Source organism: Apteryx mantelli, chromosome 31 (assembly GCF_036417845.1).
Source record: "Apteryx mantelli isolate bAptMan1 chromosome 31, bAptMan1.hap1, whole genome shotgun sequence".
Taxonomy (NCBI): domain Eukaryota; kingdom Metazoa; phylum Chordata; class Aves; order Apterygiformes; family Apterygidae; genus Apteryx; species Apteryx mantelli.
In genome coordinates, this window is record NC_090008.1 from 3396555 (window position 1) to 3414804 (window position 18250).

The 18250-nt window shown below is 56.3% G+C and overlaps 2 protein-coding genes across 7 annotated transcripts in view; one reads left to right on the forward strand and one right to left on the reverse strand.

Moving 5' to 3' along the window:
• NIT1 (nitrilase 1) lies at positions 1-3547 on the forward strand. 3 transcript variants are annotated; one of them, XM_067313298.1, is made up of 6 exons: positions 1-100; positions 967-1227; positions 1434-1537; positions 1621-1754; positions 2051-2176; positions 2658-3547. In XM_067313298.1, exons 2-6 carry the CDS (start codon positions 989-991, stop codon positions 2925-2927), a joined length of 873 nt encoding a protein of 290 aa, XP_067169399.1. In that variant the 5' UTR covers positions 1-100; positions 967-988; the 3' UTR covers positions 2928-3547. The 3 variants fall into 3 exon arrangements, with proteins under 3 accessions (XP_067169399.1, XP_067169398.1, XP_067169397.1); XM_067313297.1 differs by having other exon boundaries at positions 14-96; XM_067313296.1 differs by lacking the exon at positions 1-100 and adding an exon at positions 589-874.
• The window catches only part of DEDD (death effector domain containing), a 24756-nt gene continuing 9955 nt past the window's right edge, over positions 3450-18250 (reverse strand). For 2 of the 4 annotated variants that reach the window (XM_067313299.1, XM_067313300.1), the window contains 4 exons: positions 12416-12815; positions 7676-7783; positions 5922-6068; positions 3450-5452 (listed from right to left, as the gene is read on the reverse strand). In XM_067313299.1, coding sequence (XP_067169400.1) covers positions 5076-5452; positions 5922-6068; positions 7676-7783; positions 12416-12740 — 957 coding nt within the window. In that variant the 5' untranslated portion in view covers positions 12741-12815 and the 3' untranslated portion in view covers positions 3450-5075. Of the gene's footprint in view, positions 5453-5921; positions 6069-7675; positions 7784-12415; positions 12816-14683; positions 15835-16801; positions 17089-18250 lie in introns of those variants that run through there. The other 2 variants (XM_067313302.1, XM_067313301.1) reach the window with 2 other exon arrangements.

An 18250-nucleotide genomic window follows, 5' to 3' on the forward strand; every position in this document is an offset into this window, starting at 1 on the left:
CTGAGGCGGCGCTGGCGCCATCTTTGCTGCGGGCGCCCCCGAAGGGGGACTTTGCCCGGCCCCGGCGGCGTCGCGGGGTCGGACCGGCGGACGGGGGCATGTAGGGGCCGGGGGGGCTGGGGGCAACGGGGGCGATTTGGGGGCGCTGGGGGGATCCAGGGGGCAGCTTGGGTGGGCTGGGGCCAGGTTATCGGTTGCTGGGAGGGGCTGGCAGCGCCTGGGAGCTGCTTGGGGGGTGCTTGGGGGGGGCTGGGGGCCACCTCGGGGTGCTGGGAGAGCTGGGGGCAGTTTGGGAGATGCTGGGGGCCATTGGGGGTCCTGGATGCAGTTGGGGGGTGCTGAGGAGGGTTGGGGCAGATGAGAGGTGCTGAGGACCTGGGGGGCTGGAGAGGGTTGGGGGGCAGTTTGGGGGTGCTGGGGAGGGCTGTGGGCCACCTCGGGGTGCTGAAGGGGCCTGGATGCAGTTTGGGGGTGCTGGGGGGGGAGCTGGATGCAGTTTGGGGGTGCTGCAGAGGGTTGGGGCAGATGAGGGGTGCTGAGGACCTGGAGGGGGCTTGAGGGGCAGTTTGGGGTGCGATGGGGGCGGGGGCCAGCTGCCCACGGGCCCGTGATCAGAGCTTGGTGCCGTCTCCTCGGGACTGTGTCCCCCCTGCATGGGAGCAAGACGGCAGCCATGTCCCCAGGCAGCAGGGCCGGAGGGGGTGGCCACCTCCCTGGCTGCGCCCCGGGGGCCGCCTTCGCTTGGGGGTCTCAGCTCCCTGCCGCCCCCCAGGCTGAGCGCGGCGTCCCGGCTCCCACTGCGCTCCGTGTGCCAAGACCTCCTGCGTGCCCGGGGGCGGCTGCCTGGCTCCAGCCCTCGCCCCGCCGCAAACGGGTACCGAGCGGGATGGGGCACACGTGGGCCAGCCGTACCGGCCCCGGGGGGCTATCGCCGACCCCGCGGCTGACGGCCGTGCTCTGCCGCAGCTCCTCGTGCCCGCCCGGGGCCATGGCGGGCTCGCCCGGGCTCAAGCCGCTCGTCGCCGTGTGCCAGGTCACGTCCACGCCTGACAAGGAGCTGAACTTCACGGCCTGCGCGGGGCTGGTGCGGGAGGCGGCACAGCGTGGCGCCTGCCTCGTCTTCCTCCCCGAGGGCTTCGACTACATCGGCTCCGACACCGTGGAGACCCTCGGCCTCGCCGAGAGCCTGGATGGTGATCTCCTGGGGCGCTACGCGGGGCTGGCCAGGTACCGCTGCGGGGAGACGCTGTTCCTGCTGGGGCCAGTCCCAGGGCGGCTGGTCCCATCCTGCGAACGGGGGAGGTGGAGCTGGAACCAGACCCCATAGCGGCAGCTCCAGGCTCCCCAAGTGCAGGTGGGACGCGGAGCCAGGGCTGGGGGACAGGAGAGGGCCTGGCCCTGCGCTGGGTGACCCCCGTGTCGCTGCCCCGCAGGGACTGCGGCGTGTGGCTGTCCCTGGGCGGGTTCCACGAGCGAGGCCGGGACTGGCCAACCACGCAGCGCATTTACAACTGCCACGTGCTGTTGGACCCCACAGGTGAGAGCCCCCGGCCCTGCCCCGCCACCCGGGGGCCCCTTGGCCCTCGCAGACATCCCCACCTTGCTCCCTCTTGTCCCCAGGCTGCCGCGTGGCCGCGTACAGGAAGACCCACCTGTGTGACGTGGAGCTGGAGGGCCGCGTGTCCATGAAGGAGAGCAGCTTCACCAACCCCGGCCCTGAGATCGTGCCCCCGGTCAGCACGCCGGCGGGGAAGGTACGGGGGCAGCCTGGGCAGGGGGGCACAACCGCCTTCGGGTGCCGTAAGGTTGTGCGGTGCCCTGTCCCTGCGGGGAGAGGGGTTCCCCTTCCTGTTCTCTCTTCTGCCCTAGCAGAAGTCCCAGCTGGAGCACTGTGTCCCCTCCGCAGCCAGACGCTGTCCCTTAACCACATCCCCTCCTCGTTGTCTTGGTCCCAACTACCTCCTTCCCCTGCCCAGAGCCCCCAGCAGGGCCAGGCGCCTGTCCCCAGGCGCCGTGTCCTGGCTCACGTCCCCTTCTCTGTCCCCCCCAGCTCGGCCTCTCCATCTGCTACGACCTGCGCTTCCCCGAGATCTCGCTGGCACTGCGGCGGGCCGGGGCCGAGATCCTCACCTACCCCTCGGCCTTCACCGTCACCACAGGCTCCGCGCACTGGGAGGTGAGTGTGCCCCGTCGCTGCCCCCCAAACCTCCCCCCAGCTTTCCCAGCCCGGGAAGCTGCGTTGCAGCTCGTCCCTCAGGCCCGGTTCAATCCTTGCCCTGATCCAGGTGGCTTTTGCCCAACGCAGCCCCTCCTTGTCCCCCACGGGTCTGGGGACACCCCAGCCCTGGTGGCTGTTGCATTGGGGCTGAGCCCTCACCCCACTCATCTCCAACAGCTCGAGCAGCTGAGCGGGGAAGAAACTCAGCCATGACCAAACATCCTGGGTGCAGCCAAGGGCCCAGAGGGAGGCAAATTTAAGATAAAAAGGCTCATCTTGTTATTTAAAACCCAGGACTGGGGGGCACAGCCTGTCTGAGCTTAGTCTCTTCCCTCCATGAGGCCCCTCTCAGGGATGCACCCACGGGGCTGTCCCACGTCCCCAGTGGGGCACTCTGCTCCGGGCTGGTGCCACTGGGAAGGCCTGTCCCCCATCGCAGGTGCTGCTGCGGGCCCGGGCCATCGAGAGCCAGTGCTACGTGGTGGCAGCCGCCCAGACGGGCAAGAACCACGAGCGCCGGACGTCCTACGGCCACTCGCTGGTGGTAGATCCCTGGGGCTCCGTGGTGGCCCAGTGCCGGGAAGGCCCCGGGCTGTGCTATGCCGAGATCGACCTGGATTACCTGCACCGCGTCCGCCGGGAGATCCCGGTGCACAGCCACCGCCGGCCCGACCTCTACGGCACCGTGGCAGCGGGGCCGGCGCCCTGAGGCGCAGCCGGTCCCACGCGCCCTCTCAGCACGACAATTTCGGCTGATCTCCACTCACCTCCGGGGCCCTGGGCTGGCAGCAGAGCTCTCCCGTGAGCGAAGGGCAGAGCCAGGGTGCCCACTCAATCCTGCCACCCAATAAATCTAATCGTGCCTGCCTCGCGCGTCCGTTTTCCCCAGCCCGAAACCAGAGCAGGGCCGCATCCGCACCGTTTTGAGACAGCATCTACCTGGAAACGTGGAGCTAGGGCAGGAACGTGCCAGCGCTCTGCTCCCTCGTTTCTCCAGGAGCAGAGCCAGGAGGATGTTTCCCCCCTTTCAGCAGCTGAGCTGGGGGTCCCGGTGCTGTGGGGAAGCCCTGGGGCCGGTTCCGCACTGCCTCCCACGAGCCGCAGGCCGTAGAGTGGCACTGCTGGGTGCGGGGATCCCCCAGCACCCAGGTTGGCGGCACCTTTCTCCCTTCCCCGCTTTCGAGGCGCCCGCAGGGGCAGGCAGCTGCCTGCGGAAGGAAGGAGACGCACGCTGCAGTAGATGTTTATTTCAAGAAAACCAAAAGCTACACAGGGAATATGACCGTTATATTGAAGTTTTTAAAAAATACAGAAGTCACAGAAATTACACCAAGTTGTGCCAGGATCATCTGTAACCGGAGGGGCGTGGGGGCGGGTGTGTGCACGCAGGGGAGGAAGGGGGAACCACACGCACACACCAGTCCTGGGGGGGCTGCCCCACCGCGGCTTCCCCGCCCCGAAGCGCAAGCGCTCGCGTGCCCGCGCTTCGCCCCTCGACGCACCCGCCGGAGCTGGGGCCACAAGGAAAGAGCCTGCAGCGGAGCAGCGCCGGGGTGAAAAAAAAAAAACAAACAAATAAAACCAGCTCAGAGTTGGAAAAATGCCCCCGGGGACCCACCGCAAGCAGCCAGGGAGCGAAGGGGCAGGACTGGAGGCTCCCGGGGAAGGAGGAACGCGGCTGTTTCAGTGGCCTGAGGTGACAGTCCTCCCGGGAGCTGGGAGGAGCCGGGGGGCTGCGGGCTAAGGAACAGCATGTGCCCGGCCGCCCTCCAAAACGTGCAGCCCCAAGCAGCAAGGGGGAGGCTTGGCTGCCCGCCGGCCCCAGCACGGCCTCGCTCCAGCCCAGTTTGTCCCAGTTTGCCAGCAGAAGTCCAGGGCTGCGAGAAGGACGGAGCCAGGCAGTAGTGGAAGGGAGGGAAGAGGCACAGGGACGGCCCTCGCACCCCTTCGTGGCTGGAGGGGTCAGGCAAAGACACATGGCGGGATTTTGGTGCTTCCCCCTCCCCTGTCCCCTTGCCCCCCGGCAGGGGAGGGGGACACGAAGGCACATGGTCTAGAGGACGCTGCAGGGACGCAGCCCGGCCGGTCCCAACAGCACAGGCTAAAGCAAGGGGACGATTTTACTCCTGAGAAACCCACAGAGGTGACAGCGGGATGTAACCAGAGAGAAAAAAGGGCGAGACGCTGCTGGAGGGGCATCGCTCAGCGCCGAGCCAGCCCCCCACCCCACGGCCAGCGGACACCGCAGCAGGGCTGGGGTGAGGCCGCCCTGCTCCAGCTGCCCCCAAACCTGGCGCAGGCACCGTTGGATCAAGCAGACTCCTGTCAGAAGCCTCCAGAGTCCTGTTGTCCACGGCCGCTCTCAGCACCAGCCCAGACCCCTGTCACGGACAGGCCCCACGCGGGATTTTTGCCTTTTCTTTAATGGGCACAAAATAAAAGAGAAAGGAAACAAAGCAAGAGAGAAGATGACGAGACAGGAAAGAGGGGGGGCAAGAAAACACATAAGCCTCCAGCAGTGCCCGCGACCGCTCTCCACGCCTGGGCAGGCCCTCCCAACTCCAGCCGAGCTCCCAGCGCCGAGGGGAGCAGCGCCCACCTCCCCTCGCAGCGGCGCGAGCCCGCCGGCTCCGCAGAGCCATGGCCGTGGCAGTACGGCGCTCTTCCTCACATTTAACTGGGTCCTAGAGTTACAAAGTACTTCGCAGGAGTCCAGGTAAGGGAGAGGGGGGGTTAAATGATCTTTTCCTTTTCTTTTAAAAAAGGAAAAAAAAAAAGGAAAAAAAAAAAAGGAGGAGGGGAGGGTGGAGAAAAGCTTGGATCCCAAAGAGCAGCCAGGCTGCAGCCTGGCAGGGCGTCAGGGGGCTGTTTGCAGCATCAAGTTCCTCAGGAGTTTCTGGCGCCCGACCTCGTAATCCTCCTCGTCCACATTAACCAGCAGTTTGATGGCTTCGTGGCCCACGGCTTGCTTGAGCGAGTCCGTGATGAAGACGCCCTTGAGGGCCTCCAGCAAAGAGCCGTTTATGTAGTCGCGCCAGAACGCATCGAGGTAGGTGAGCTCTGAGAACTTTATGTCACAGATGATAGAGCCCAGGTCCCGGGATTTTAAGATGGTGTTGGCCTGGTTGAAGCGCTCGAACTGGCGCTCCAAGGGGTCCTGCTTGTTGGAGAAGACGTTGCCTTGAAGCGCCGTCTCGTGCTGGCAGTATTCGGCTCGGACTCGCAGGCGGATATCTGAGGGCCAAGGGAAGCAGGGAAAGGCAGTCAGCACTTCGGTCACGGCCCACGGCACCATCCTGGCTCAACCCCCTCTCCTGGGAAGGGGAAACTCAGCCCAAGGGAGCCCCTTCCCCTCCCTCACCCTGGACAGCACTGTCCCCTTGTGCTGGGAGCCACAGGCCACGGTCACCCAGCTCCATGCCAGCACAGGGAGCTTACTGCACCCAGCTTTGCACGTTGGTACTAAACTTGGGTGCCTGTTGCCAAGCTGAGCCCATCAGGACACACACAGCATTTAGAGCAGGGCTGGAGCAGAGAAAATGCATCCATCCGGAAGCCATCCAAGTTGTGCTGCCTCTGGTTTGGGGCAGAGGCCCCGAATCGGAGCCCGAGGCACGACCGACCCAGATGTTAGCCTTGCTTGGACTTCATCTGGCAACCCACAAACCCACCCGGCCTTGACAGCCCTCTCGGAGGCTCTTACCACAGGTCTGTTTCTCCTTAGGGTCCGGTGTCACCGACTTCCTTCTCTTACGCTGGCTGCTGAGAAGGGCTCTCCCACGGCCAGGCCTCTTGGTACATATCTGAGGTCCCGCAGAGGAACAGCAGACCACGGGGTGGTGTGGAGGCACTGCTCAGAGAAAGGATGGGGGTTAGAGGCAGCGGAGCTGTCCCCACTGTCACCGGGCGCCACAAGGTCCTGCAACTCCTGCCGCAGTTGCGGACAGTGCTGGGGACATCCCATAAGTGTCCAGAGACTGAGAGGCTGCTCCATCTCCCACCACCACCTTGCCAGACCCCACCGGAGCTCCCAGGTGGCTGTATACCGCTCTTTCTCTCCTTCTCTGGTTGCACCTGAAATCCGTGGCTGCCTCGGCTGGCACTTCTGCTCCGCCCCCAACACCAAACCCCAACTGCGCTCTCCTTCCCACGCTGCTCTGTCACCTCCCAGCTCTTCCCCCATTCCAAAAGGCCTGTGCCAAGAGGCATTCAGCAGCGCCAGGAGAGCTGCTCCCGTGCTGAGGAGGGGGGGGGGAAACCTCTTTGCTCCAGCTCAGATGCTGGCGTCTCTCCAGGGTGGGAGAGACGGCAGGAGCGGGGAGGTGGTCCCCCAGGAGCTGCTGGGGACGCGGGCAGGGCCGGCAGCTGCCTTCGCATCGCAGGGATGCACGCACCCTCTTGTGGCAGGCCCCAGCACAGCTGGGCTCCAAACCTGCTGCTCAAGAGACGAACGCATCAGGAAGGGGGGCGATTCAGAGAAGCCCTCCGGTTCCAGAGGGAATTTCCAGTGCAACGTAAAGAGCCGGGATTAAGTTAAACCCAAAGGCTGAGCAGTCTCGCTGCAGCATCATGGTTAAGGGAAGAGATGTCAAACACCTCACTTGATCTTCCCCCAGAAAAACAGGGCTTATTGTAGCAGGCGTAACTTCAGCAATGACACGACTGTCACCACCAGCCAGAGGTGACAGACCCCCCCCGCTTTCAGTGCCACTAAAAGCACCAAGTGCTTTGTGGGAAAGGCAGATTCCCAGCCCTCCACCAGCGAGCGAGACAGGTAGTTACCATGTCACAGCAGTATTATGCGACACTGACTGATGGGAAACAAATACTGTTGCCTGCTAAAGCGAAAGGGGAAGAAAAAAAAAAATACAGATTTTGACACAACACAGCTTGATTTCACCTGGGACAACACCGGCCAATGAGCCGCTTCCTTAGGAAAGCGCTTATCCCTAGTGACTACCTAGGCCAGGGACCTCGCTCTGCACATTCCCCCCCTCCCAGGGGGCTTCACCCATCGGTTCCTCATTTCCGCGTGCTCTCTGAATTTGCATTTGCCTTCAGCGCGCCCCACCTCATCAGCAGCTCAGCGCTTCACGGGCTGCTACGGCTCTGCACCGCCAAACCCCGCGGCAGGGTGAACCAGCAGGACAGCGTCCCTCCGCCCAGCGGGGCTTTGCGGCCCCCCTCACCGGGCCTAAATATTAGCGTAGAAATTCATACGATAATTTCTGCCTGGTGGAGGATGCTCCCTATTAACAGGAACATCAGAATTTCACTCAGGCAGACAGTGAGGGCTCTGGACAGTTAGCGAAGCGAGGGCGAACGCAGACAGACCCCAAGGCGAAAGTCAGACGGTTCTGCCGAATTCCTGCTGACAGCACCAGCAGTCAGGGCTGCGAGAAATCCTACCTGCTCGTGGCCAGACCCCGACGCTTGCCAGCAGACCCGAACGCTCACCTGATTTGTGGGGGTGACCGAGACCATGCTCTGCGTCGCTGTGAGCTCGGGGAGTCACATAACGGATGGATGTCTCTTCTAGGTACTTGTCCACGAGATCTGGACACACTGGAAGAGAGAGAACGTTTTGCTCTTTAAAAGGGAGGCCAGAGGAGATCTGTCTTGACGTGGTGGATGCCAACATGTGCTTAAGCTGCTTTATTGAATGCTGCACAGTGAGAAACACCGCAGCTTCCCCTGCCCCCTGAGCGACAGGGTCTCTGCAGGAATCAGCATTTGGGTCCTTCAGAAGCCTAAGAGTGAATTTATGGGCCTTTTGGTTAAAAAAAAAGAAAAAGAAAAAGAAAAAGAAAAAAGAAAAAGAACTTTGCAGAAAGTGGTATCTTAAAGCTCTCGAGCACACAGTGTTTTCTAGCCCTGATGACGACACTTGCTATCACAGAGATACCCCCAACATTCCCCAACAACCCGTCTTCAAGCTGAGCTGCACGTCAAGATCTGCCATTTCCCCAAACCAGTCCTCTCGGATGAACCGCTCGCATTTTAGAGCGGAGCGTTCAAAACCAAACAGCTTTGTGTAGGAGAGGCCATTTGCATTCATTGCCATGGTTACTCGCAACATCCGTGCTCAGCAAGAGCAGGCTGCTCCCGATAGCGTCACACACCGCACGCAACCCTCGGGGAGAAACCTCCCCCAAAGCAGGCAGCGTGGTGGCCTCTGACAGCGCTCTTCTCGCACCATCAGTGGCCACAACTTACTCCAGACCTCAGTCGGTTGTTCACGCTCACCTCCTTCCCCTCATCTCTCACGTGGAGCTGTACGTACCTGGCAAGCGCCTCCTCGGAGAAACCAGCTACGGGATTCCTTTCAAGCTGCCTACATGAGCTACCAAATTACACATTGATCTCCAAGCTTGATTAAATATCTATTAAAGTAGGTGCAATTCCTCTACAGCTTCACCTTTCCCTGCAGGCTGCTCGCAGAAGTCAGAGCTGGCCCGTAAAGGGGACAAGCTCCCTGACAACTTAATTGCTGCCGAAGGAGCTGATTACTTGAAATGCTTTAAAATAAACTCCTTGACACCTGATGTTATAATAACCTACATTATTTAAATGACTTTAGTAGATCAGACCTTTGAAAGAACGTGCTGGGGCAGGACGCATTTGCTGCCAGAGTTTCGAGGAAAAGTCAAACCGCTGAGCAGAAGCTGCCGCTGAGCAAAGTTTAGGGGGGACGGAGTTGGTGAGGAGGCTGCTCCCCTGCCCCACGGACCACGGCGGTGGCAGCGGCAGCCCCGTGCTGGGGGGACCGGCCCGCTGCTCCAGCCTCTGCCAAGCTGGCCCTGGCCTGTGGACCACGCTGAGCTAATTCAGCTCGAAAAAGCAGAGAAACCCAGTCGCTATGAAGAACGAGACACAAAAAGACGAGATCTCCTAGCTGCAAGGTCTGGAAGGATGCGGTAACCAGAAACCGAGTCAGCTCATTAAGCCGAGAGGAGGCTTCCTTGAACCAATCAATCTGCTCCCTTTAAATGCAAAACACGATACGTTATAAACCACATGTAAGATGCATTATTTAATAAAGCTTTTTCAAGTGCTATTTTTGTGCATTTAATTAAACTATTTCCCTCCAAATGCAGCTGGACAAATCACAAGAACAAAATCTAACAAATAAGGAAGCATCATTTCTCATAATAGAGCAGGGTATTAACACGTGAACGCTAATCTCCAACTCCCTAACTGTGCATAAATGCAGCATACTCTCCCAGTAAGCAAGAAATAATACAGTTAGACCAACCATTCTGAACCCTCTTCAGGGGAAAGAAGTGCAAACAAAATTAAAACTAGCTGTTTAAAGAAATCTACACCTTCGACAGGAGATGAGAAAGGAAAGGGTTTCACGTACTGGGAGCGTTTGTGAAATACTGCAGAGATGGAGTCCGTTCTGAATTTTCTTATTTGAAAGTCATTACTGTGAAGACTTGTACATCTGACATGGGGAGGGATCACCTTGCTTTAGCCGACTGAGAAAGCAGCGAGCTTCTCCCTTTGGTTTGGATTTTTTGAAACAGGTGAAGAAAGTTTCTCAAGAAACAGAAGAAAAAAAATACTGTAACATTCCCAAAATGCTACAGGAACCTAGAGATACCAACCAACCTGAAAGAAGGTTCAGGTCACCAACACAACCCTGTGTCATCTGCACACCTTCGCAGTGGATTACCACCTCCAGAAACCTCACCAAATCCCCCCACGCAGATACCCACGCGGCTGGTTTGTGTACAACACGTGCCCCTCCAGTTTGAATATCAGAGCGCTCACTTTTTTTTCCTTTTTCCTCTAATTTTGTTGGCTTAGCGAAGAGGAGGAGAGTTGGCAGTTTACACCAATGTCCAAGACACCTCCCCGAGCATCACGCAGGACTGAGCAAAACTCCTGCTCTTTCAGAAAAGGCCAGATATCTTTAAGGTATCTTTTCTGTATGGCAAAAGTCCACCACGCCGATACTAATTCTTCAGGGTGCTCCATCAGACGAAATTCGGAAGGGCACAAGAGCCTGGAAAATTTCCCAGAACGACTTCTCTGGGGCCGAGTCTGCATACGGTGGCAGAGCTCTTCTCCTGCACGCTCAGACTACACAATCTCCACAAAGTCTATCAGAGCTGGAAGTTTCTAGTGCAATTAAAAAGGCAATTAGGACGCCCTGCAAGGAGAAAGGTTGTGGCTAGTGACTAACATTGAACTGCCTGAGCATTTTATACCTGCACAATCCAGCAGCTACCACCCAAAGGAGAAGTCCTGTCCCCTCTCTGATCCCAGCCACGTGTTCCCAAGCCCACACCGCTCCCCCCGCCGTGCCAGCTCACCCGTTTGAGCAACCATGCCCCTCAGTCTGGGGAAACGATCCTGGTTAAGAATTAACCCAGCACAACACCTGGTTAATTTTCAAGCTGCCTTGGTTTTCTGATCCGGTTTTCCTTGTGGCAGGAGGGACACTGCAGCCAGCACAAGGCCGAGCGCCCCAGCACCGCACTTCTCATGACAACCCCAACCTAAAGGATTTGTTCAGCTCCGGCATCACCGTCCTGTCGCTCGTCCACGAGGCCCCCTGCCTCTCCTCCCTGTGTCTCACCCCCAAACACAGGTCGTTATGCCTGTCTATACTTGTGTTCGTTGCTTTCCCAAACACTGGCAGCAAACATCTCCGTAGCCCACAGAGCGAACAGAAACTGGAGAGACTCAGCAGTCTAGAACTGCCAAGAGAGCACAATTACACTAATTTAAAAAGAAAATGCAAATTTCAGAGGTTTAATTCTGCTGAAGTGGCTGCCTTACATTCCCTGCCACAATTGAACACTTCTTTTGTGACTGGAACGAGACTCTTTCCAATTCTGGTTCACCTGGATTAGGTTCCTTGAACGGCAAGTCAACGCTTGAATCAAAAAAGGCATGGGCCTGAGAAGATGGAGGGCAGGAGCAAGTCAGCCGAGGCTGGCAGCCAGATGACCGCTTCGGTTTACCAAGTGACTGAAAACCCACTGACCAACTTACCCGAATCTGAATGGCCGTGTCAGCATCCGGGTGTCGTTACTGAAGCATTTGTTGCCCTCTTACCGTGGCGCATCTCCGAGCCAGGCTCGACAGAGCACTGCAAACTACCAAATGAGGACAGAGCAAGGGGAAAACGGGCTGCCGTAGGGAAAGAAGGGTTGGGACCCCATGGTGTCCCACTGGAAGAAGGCATGCATCCTTCTGAAATCTTACTGTGACACAAGTTTCCCGCTGTAGCCTCTTGCACTGATCCCAGCCTCATTACATACTGCACACTAGAGGACCTGGACAGCAACAGTTCAAGGGAGACACAGGTCACCCTCCAAAATTGTGCTTACCTCTGAGAATTTGACCAGCTTTTCCCCCTTGAAGACAACCTATAACTTCATTTGAGTCAAGCAAAGCAGAAGCAAGTTTAAACAAGACCCTCTGAACACCCTGCCCTGCTTCCCCTCTCTCACTCCCCACTCGCACATCACGCCTGAAGGCCACATGAGGCATCACATCAAGAGCAGGGACTTCAGGCCATGAGGGACCTTTCTCTAAATCTACAGATAAAACGGTGGGAACTAGAAGAGCCTGGGAGTCACAGAGGCAGAATTACACAGCAGCAGCCAGTGAGCAATGCAGTGTGCAGCAGAAAAATCTTGTAACAGTTCTTTGCTGCTACAGAAACAAGGAGGCCTCAGTGCTCACGAGAAACAAAGGGAGGCTTTAAGCCAAAGCTGCATGGAGGCATGGCTTTTAAAGAGCACCGGGTGAGAGCAAGCCTTGGGGAAAGGCCCTCTTGCTAAAAGCCTATAAGATACTCCTTTGCTTTCTCCTCCTGTGCTTCGTGCTGTTCTGGCTAGGGTATTTTCCATGCACCCATCAGTCCTGAAAAGCCTCAAGGTCCTTTAGCCAACACACTGTGCTTCCAAGCTCCAGGGTGTCAGCAGAGGAGAAACAGGAGACAGCTCTGCAACGAAGTGTGCTTCATTAAGGAGCGGGCCACGCTAACCGCCCTCGCTTAGCAGCGCAGACAAGCAACCGCCCACACAGCTCTAGCGCAGGTACAGAGAAGCTCTTCCTGCTCCTCCTGTCAACACCACGGATTAGCAGCTTGGCTCGTGGTGGACTCTGCTTCTAATGAACTAAATGCCCTAGTAGCACCGTAAGAACAACCGGGAACGCAGGTCAAATGGCACTTACCAGCCCGTCTCCTCTTCAGGGTGACATAGGGCAGCAGGTCGTGGCGAGTGATAATCCGGAGCAACTGGAGCACCTGCCGGAAGTTGGTCTCGTCGCAGCGGCCCTGCCTTTCCAGCGCCAGCAAGAAGTCCCGGCCGCTGCGGATCATCCCCCTCTCGTAGTCATCGATCACATCCACAAAGAGGAAGGATAACACGCGTACGTCCCGGTGGGTCAGGTGGGTGCCCACAATGTCAAACATACGATGCAAGCTGTAGAGTCCGTGCTCGCGGTCCCCCCTCTCCTCCGGCCAGGCTTGCGCTCGGCTCCGCTTGAAGGAGGCCATCTTACACAGCTGCCAGTCTTAGCACGTGCCACGCAGTTCCCTGCGGAATGCAAGACCCTTCTGATCGCTGCAACCCTAGGAGATAAAGAAGGCCACCAGGCTGTAATTGGTAATTTTGCTACTCATTCCTTATTATTCTTAGCAAGATGCTCAATAAAAATCTCAGGCTGAATTCCTCCACTAGCAGTAGTTCCTGCTCAGCTCCTCAAAGAATTACTTCTGCTTCCTACCTAGTTAATGTTCCCATCCAGAGGTCAATGTTACCTTCCTCCAGTATTCAAAGAAAATGCTGACGCTCAGCCTCAGACACGGCCCAGCCTGCTGGATCCGCGAAGAGAACCCAGGAGCCCGAATACCCAATCCCCCACTCTGATCACCAGCATGAAAGATTCATTAACGAGCTCGGGGTGATCCGTATATCCCTCCCACCCTGTTCTCCCGTGGCGCAGCGTTTAATTCTCCCCACGTTTGGCAGTTACGTGTCCTCCCCTCTGCACAACAGCTCTTTTGCTGGAAAAGCTTACATTAAAAACGGAAGACCGGGTGCAGGACAGACCGCACCGACCTCTGTTACCACTGACAGGTCTTCGTCATATTAACTTATGGACCCAAACGTCTTCTGGTAGAAAATATCCGCAAGCTGCAGCGCCCCAGCGGCAGGGCAGAGCATGAGAAGGAATCCAGACTCGTAACCCAGGCAAGGGCTGGCTTTTTCCACTCCAGCAAAACAACTCCTTGCATCTACTAGACTTAAACAGGCTGCTCGACAGTCCTAACTCAATCCTCAGCTTTGCAGGAAGAGCGCTCGCTTGCTTCATCCCTCCCCACCACCACACACACCCCAACAGGCATTAAATGCACTAAGCCATTAAGCGCAGCCACCGGTATCGCACCGAAACATCAAGCGAGAAGCAAATCAGCCGCTCAGCAGGCCTGAACCTGTTTTACTTTTAAAGTCAGATGAGAGCAGGCCTCGTCAGACTGGCTTCAGCGACCGACTCTGGGCTCACCCCCCTTGTTTCAGCAGCTCTCTTACTCAGGCTATCAAAGGCACCCCGTGACGGAAAGGGCCGGCCCGGCAGGAACAGCCCAGCTCTGCCGAGACCTGGGTCCTGCCGGCGTGGCAGGGGGACAGGGAGAAGCTATGGGAAAGCAGAAAAGGAAGGCGTTGCCCACATATCCTGGCAGGCTGGCGCTTTCGGTCAACGAGAGGGGACACAGGAGGTTTCCGCATTGAGAAAGGGTCAGTCCTTTGAGCTGCACCATGGACCCTCCACTAAACCCCCTCAAAGTGATGGAGGCAGGGCCTGTTACCACCCCGAGGCAGTTGCTCATAGGGCTGCTGTCACCTGGCTCTCCCATGGGACCGACAACCTCACTTCTTCACCACAATCAACATTCACGCATTTCTGAAGTTACAGGTATCGATCCCTCTTCACCTGATCTAAGGCTTTTTGCCCATTTGTCTCAAACAGCGAGAAATGAGGCCTGTTACAGTTTTGTTTCCCATCAGTTTTACTGTAAGGTTCACCCCACACACTCAAACGGGCTTGCTGGATTTGTCTTAACACAAAGAACAGAAATGGGACAGATTTGAGTTTTCCTTATGAGAAAATCCTACATCTAAATGTTGTTGTGTTTTCAAAGGAAACACTGACGTAGCAGAGTTTTCACATTTAATCCCGAGCTCATATACGATCAGCATGAATATTTATAGCTGGAGCGGTTCCTGAGGGCAGAGTGTGCAAAGCGTTTCAGCCCACGTGGGGCCAGGTAATCGCCCACCGCTGCAAGGTGGCTTCAAGAGGCCTCTGTGCATCTCTGCACATTAGTTCACGCTTGGTAGGCAGTGTAACCGGGAGGGCTGAAGTGATTATCAGCGCTTCCCGGGCGCGCTCTGCCCCGCTTCGGAGGTTACGATTCCAGCCGAACAGGAGACGTACCTGCTCGCAGCGAGCCGGCTGGCTCAAAAGCAAACGCACCTCCTGTTCAGGCACATTTCTGGGGCAGCAATCATCCAGCTATGGCTGCTGGGAAGGAGCAGTCACAATCCTGTCTTTGTCTGTCCTTCTTCAGAGATCAAGCGTTGTCACAACTAAGCACAGGAAATCAGTGTCCCACACCTGGATGTTTGAACAGGGGAACCGCGCCACGCCAAGCACTGTTGTGACAACAGCGCTGCAAGAAATCACCCGAGACATGCCAGGAATCTGACGAGCCATTTGGAAATGCAAGTCTCTTGAAAAGCCGTCACTCAGGGCGGGCAGTAATTAGGTTAAGAGTAAACTGTACAGCTCAAACAATGCGGAAAACATCGTTGCAGCGAGAGCAGAAGGAACACGCGTCCTTCACCAGAAGGACGCGTGGAGGCGGCGAGCTTGCAGCCCTCCATGCCTCAGCTCCTCTCCCATCTCTCTCAGGGAGCGACGCTGCTGAAACCAGGCTGCATCCTCTCTCCGTTCACACCATCGGCTGTGCTGGAGCAGCTGCTACGGAGTCCTTCTGCCTGCCCAGAGTAAGCGTGTACACAGAGCTCATGTGGAAAGCAAAGGGGAAAGGAAAAAAAGGGTTGTATTCACTGGATTTGAAATGTAAGGGCAGAGGCCTCCCCTTCACCCTTGTGCCACCGCAGGCGCTGACCAGTGCGACAAGCCTTCGCACAGAGCTGAGGTTAACTCCTACAAGCAAGCGCAGAACTCGGCCTGGCTAATGCACACAAACACACACCCCCTGAGTAATCCCGGCTGGCTTTACGATCCATATGCAAGCCCTAGAGCTCGACTTAGGAGGCTGGATAAGTACTAAGAAAGGGAAAATTTAAAGAAAACAAAGCCAGAAGGAAACCTTCACTCTTAATAGCAGGCTTGGACAAAGCGCCCTGTCGCTAGGGGTATCCTGCACATCAGCAGCACACTCGAATGCGTCAGGAAGCCCGTGCACAAAGCTAAGAACACACTTAAAACACAGAATTACGTATAGGTGACACTTCTCATGCAATATGCATGATATTGAAGTGTTTTAAACCTTGCCCCAAGTGCTCCGGACAGCTGAGAAACCTCCCTGTCCCCAGGAAAGCCACCGCTGTCACATTTACATCTGATTGACAGCCTAAGAGTTCCCAGTAAGAGTGAAGAGAGGAAGTTTACTGGGCAGAAAAGAAGTTGCCTCGGAGGTTTCTCTGTGGGAACTAGGTCAGTGAATCTCAAAGTTTATATACCCTTTCTGCTCCCCGAGGCTCGTGTACCAGGCCTCTCAAAACTGAAATGCTCAAGGGTTAATCTGCATCTCAGGAGATTTTTCCATGGCTGGGATTTACCTTGGAAGCTACAGGTGGGAAATTGGAGGCAGCCAGGCAAGACCATGGCATGTAGCCTAAAATGGGATTTCATTCATTCTTGGCAAATATTTCCACCTTGAATGTAAAGCCCAATCTTACAACCCATTAAACCTGCCCAATGGGAAGCAAGTTTGGTACTAGGGGCAATTTGGGGTGAAACACTGACTTGGGGTGCTCTCTTTGAAGCTATTCAGTCCAAAGCAACCTGTCCAGGCAACCCTAATCCTGGCGGCCTTCAGACCCCAAAATGGGCATTTAAGCACCTGCAGTACGTTCCTGACCAAACAGCTCGCAGCCACCTCGTGGCTGGTGGCAGGAGGCAGCAGTGCGGGGAAAAGACCCCTGCTTTCAGCTCTCCTCTTGCAAAGAGCCCATGGCTCAAAGGCACCTACCGCGGGCACACCCTCAGCGTGACAGCACGCGTACCGTACGGCGGAGTCATGCACCAACTGCATCACCTTTATATATCCTAAAACACTGGCCCTTGTTAGCCTAACCAGGTCAGGAGTCCTCCTTTCCAGCGACACACTAGACCAAAGGTTATCAAGGCCTGTGTTGCCGAAGGTCTCTTTTGCACAAGGGAGAAGATTCCGGCTCTGACACTATCCTCTGTGGTTTCCAAGCAGGCATGGCAGCATTTCCCTACCTGGGAGAGCTAGGCAGAGAGAGCAGCTGAATTTGGGCAGTAATACAAGAAAGAAGAGTGGAAAAAAGTGGTATTAACCTCAATTCACTCCTTCCTGCCTGTGCAGATCCACTCCTTTTGGCCACGGCAGGAGCGACTTGCTTGAAAGTGTATGTCCACACAGGCAGCTGGTGTGCAAGGAAGCAGGTCCTGGCTGGGCCGGCCACGCTCCCCTCTCCCATCCTCCCTAGTTCAGCCCTTCAGATGGAAGAAGACAAGCCAGTAAAAACCTCCTTTAAGCAGCACCCAGCTTTTGCTCCCTTTCCCCTCAAGAAAGCGCAAACCGTGACTCCACGTTACATCCGTGATGCAGGCGAACGAAGTAAACATGGAATAAAGGCAGGAATCTCCAAGTCTATTCCTGGCACTGCCAATGACTCACTCTCTGGCCTTTGGGCAAGCGGAGAGGATAACACTGCCCTACTTCCCAGGGTGTCGGGTGCATTAATGACTGTTTGTCAAGCGCTTTGAAGGTTTGAGAAGCTACGTACGCACCAAGCATTATTCACTTCCCCTCCCGGCTCGGCGAGGAATGCTAAGCAGCTGCCACGCTCCACGCAGGTTGCTCCACTGAGAGGGGGAGCGATCGCGGTCCGCTCCTTGCCCTGTCGGCAGGGCACTGTCACCGCTTCGACGGGTTAAGCTAAAGGCTGCAACCAATCCGACAGCTCAAGGCACTAGCAAGACTATAATGGAAGGGGTTTTTTTTATTCCTATAATAAAATGCAAATAGCTTAAATTAAAACATGTTCAGTGACTACCACTCCGAGCCGAAGAACAGTTTTATACAGCTCCAACTACTCCCGCTGTGGAGGAGAGGGCATTATATATTACACAACTTTTTCAGCCCCCCAAGGAGAACGGTTTTATCAATACAGCTTCTACTGAAGATGGTTCTCAGTACAAACAGCTCACAGCGATTTCTACGGGGGCTGGGGGGGGAGTCAGAATAAAGCACCTTCATGCTTCTATAACCACTCCTCTTCCCCCAGGAGTCGAGCCACATTAGCTACATTGAAAAGTCAAACGCACAGTGTTCAAATACAGCTCTGGGCTCTAGCCCAGGATATCCAATGAAAGAGAAAGTTTCTAAAGTCTTGTAAACCCTTTGAAAACAAAGTTTATAGAGTGGCCATTACCAGGAGCAGTAACTGCTGGAGCCAGAGCCTGGAGAGCTGCAGAGCACACACGTACGGGAATTTCTGGGGAGCAAAGGTGGCTGTTCTCAAACAGAGCCCAAAATAAGGCACTAAGGGGCCAGGAGAGTGTATGAAGGACACACTTTGTTCATTTACAGTCTTTATCAAGGGCAATAATTTCAGGCTGTTTTGCAGATTAGAAAAAAAGGGGGGTTCTTTTATGGGAAGTAAATCCAGCACCAAAAATCTTCCTTTGCATTTCACATCGAGTAGCAGGGTCTTCTGTGTTCATTATAATCTTCAGTGTAACTGAAGAGAAGCTACGTACGTCACCTCAGTGCGATGAAGG

What these genes read in the sequence shown, in the direction of transcription:
- NIT1 (XM_067313296.1), top strand. Translation starts at nt 654, where the DNA reads ATGGGAGCAAGACGGCAGCCATGTCCCCAGGCAGCAGGGCCGGAGGGG. An exon ending in CGCTACGCGGGGCTGGCCAG is followed by an intron (nt 1,228 to 1,433) that starts GTACCGCTGCGG and finishes GCTGCCCCGCAG; the next exon opens with GGACTGCGGCGTGTGGCTGT. An exon ending in CGTGCTGTTGGACCCCACAG is followed by an intron (nt 1,538 to 1,620) that starts GTGAGAGCCCCC and finishes TCTTGTCCCCAG; the next exon opens with GCTGCCGCGTGGCCGCGTAC.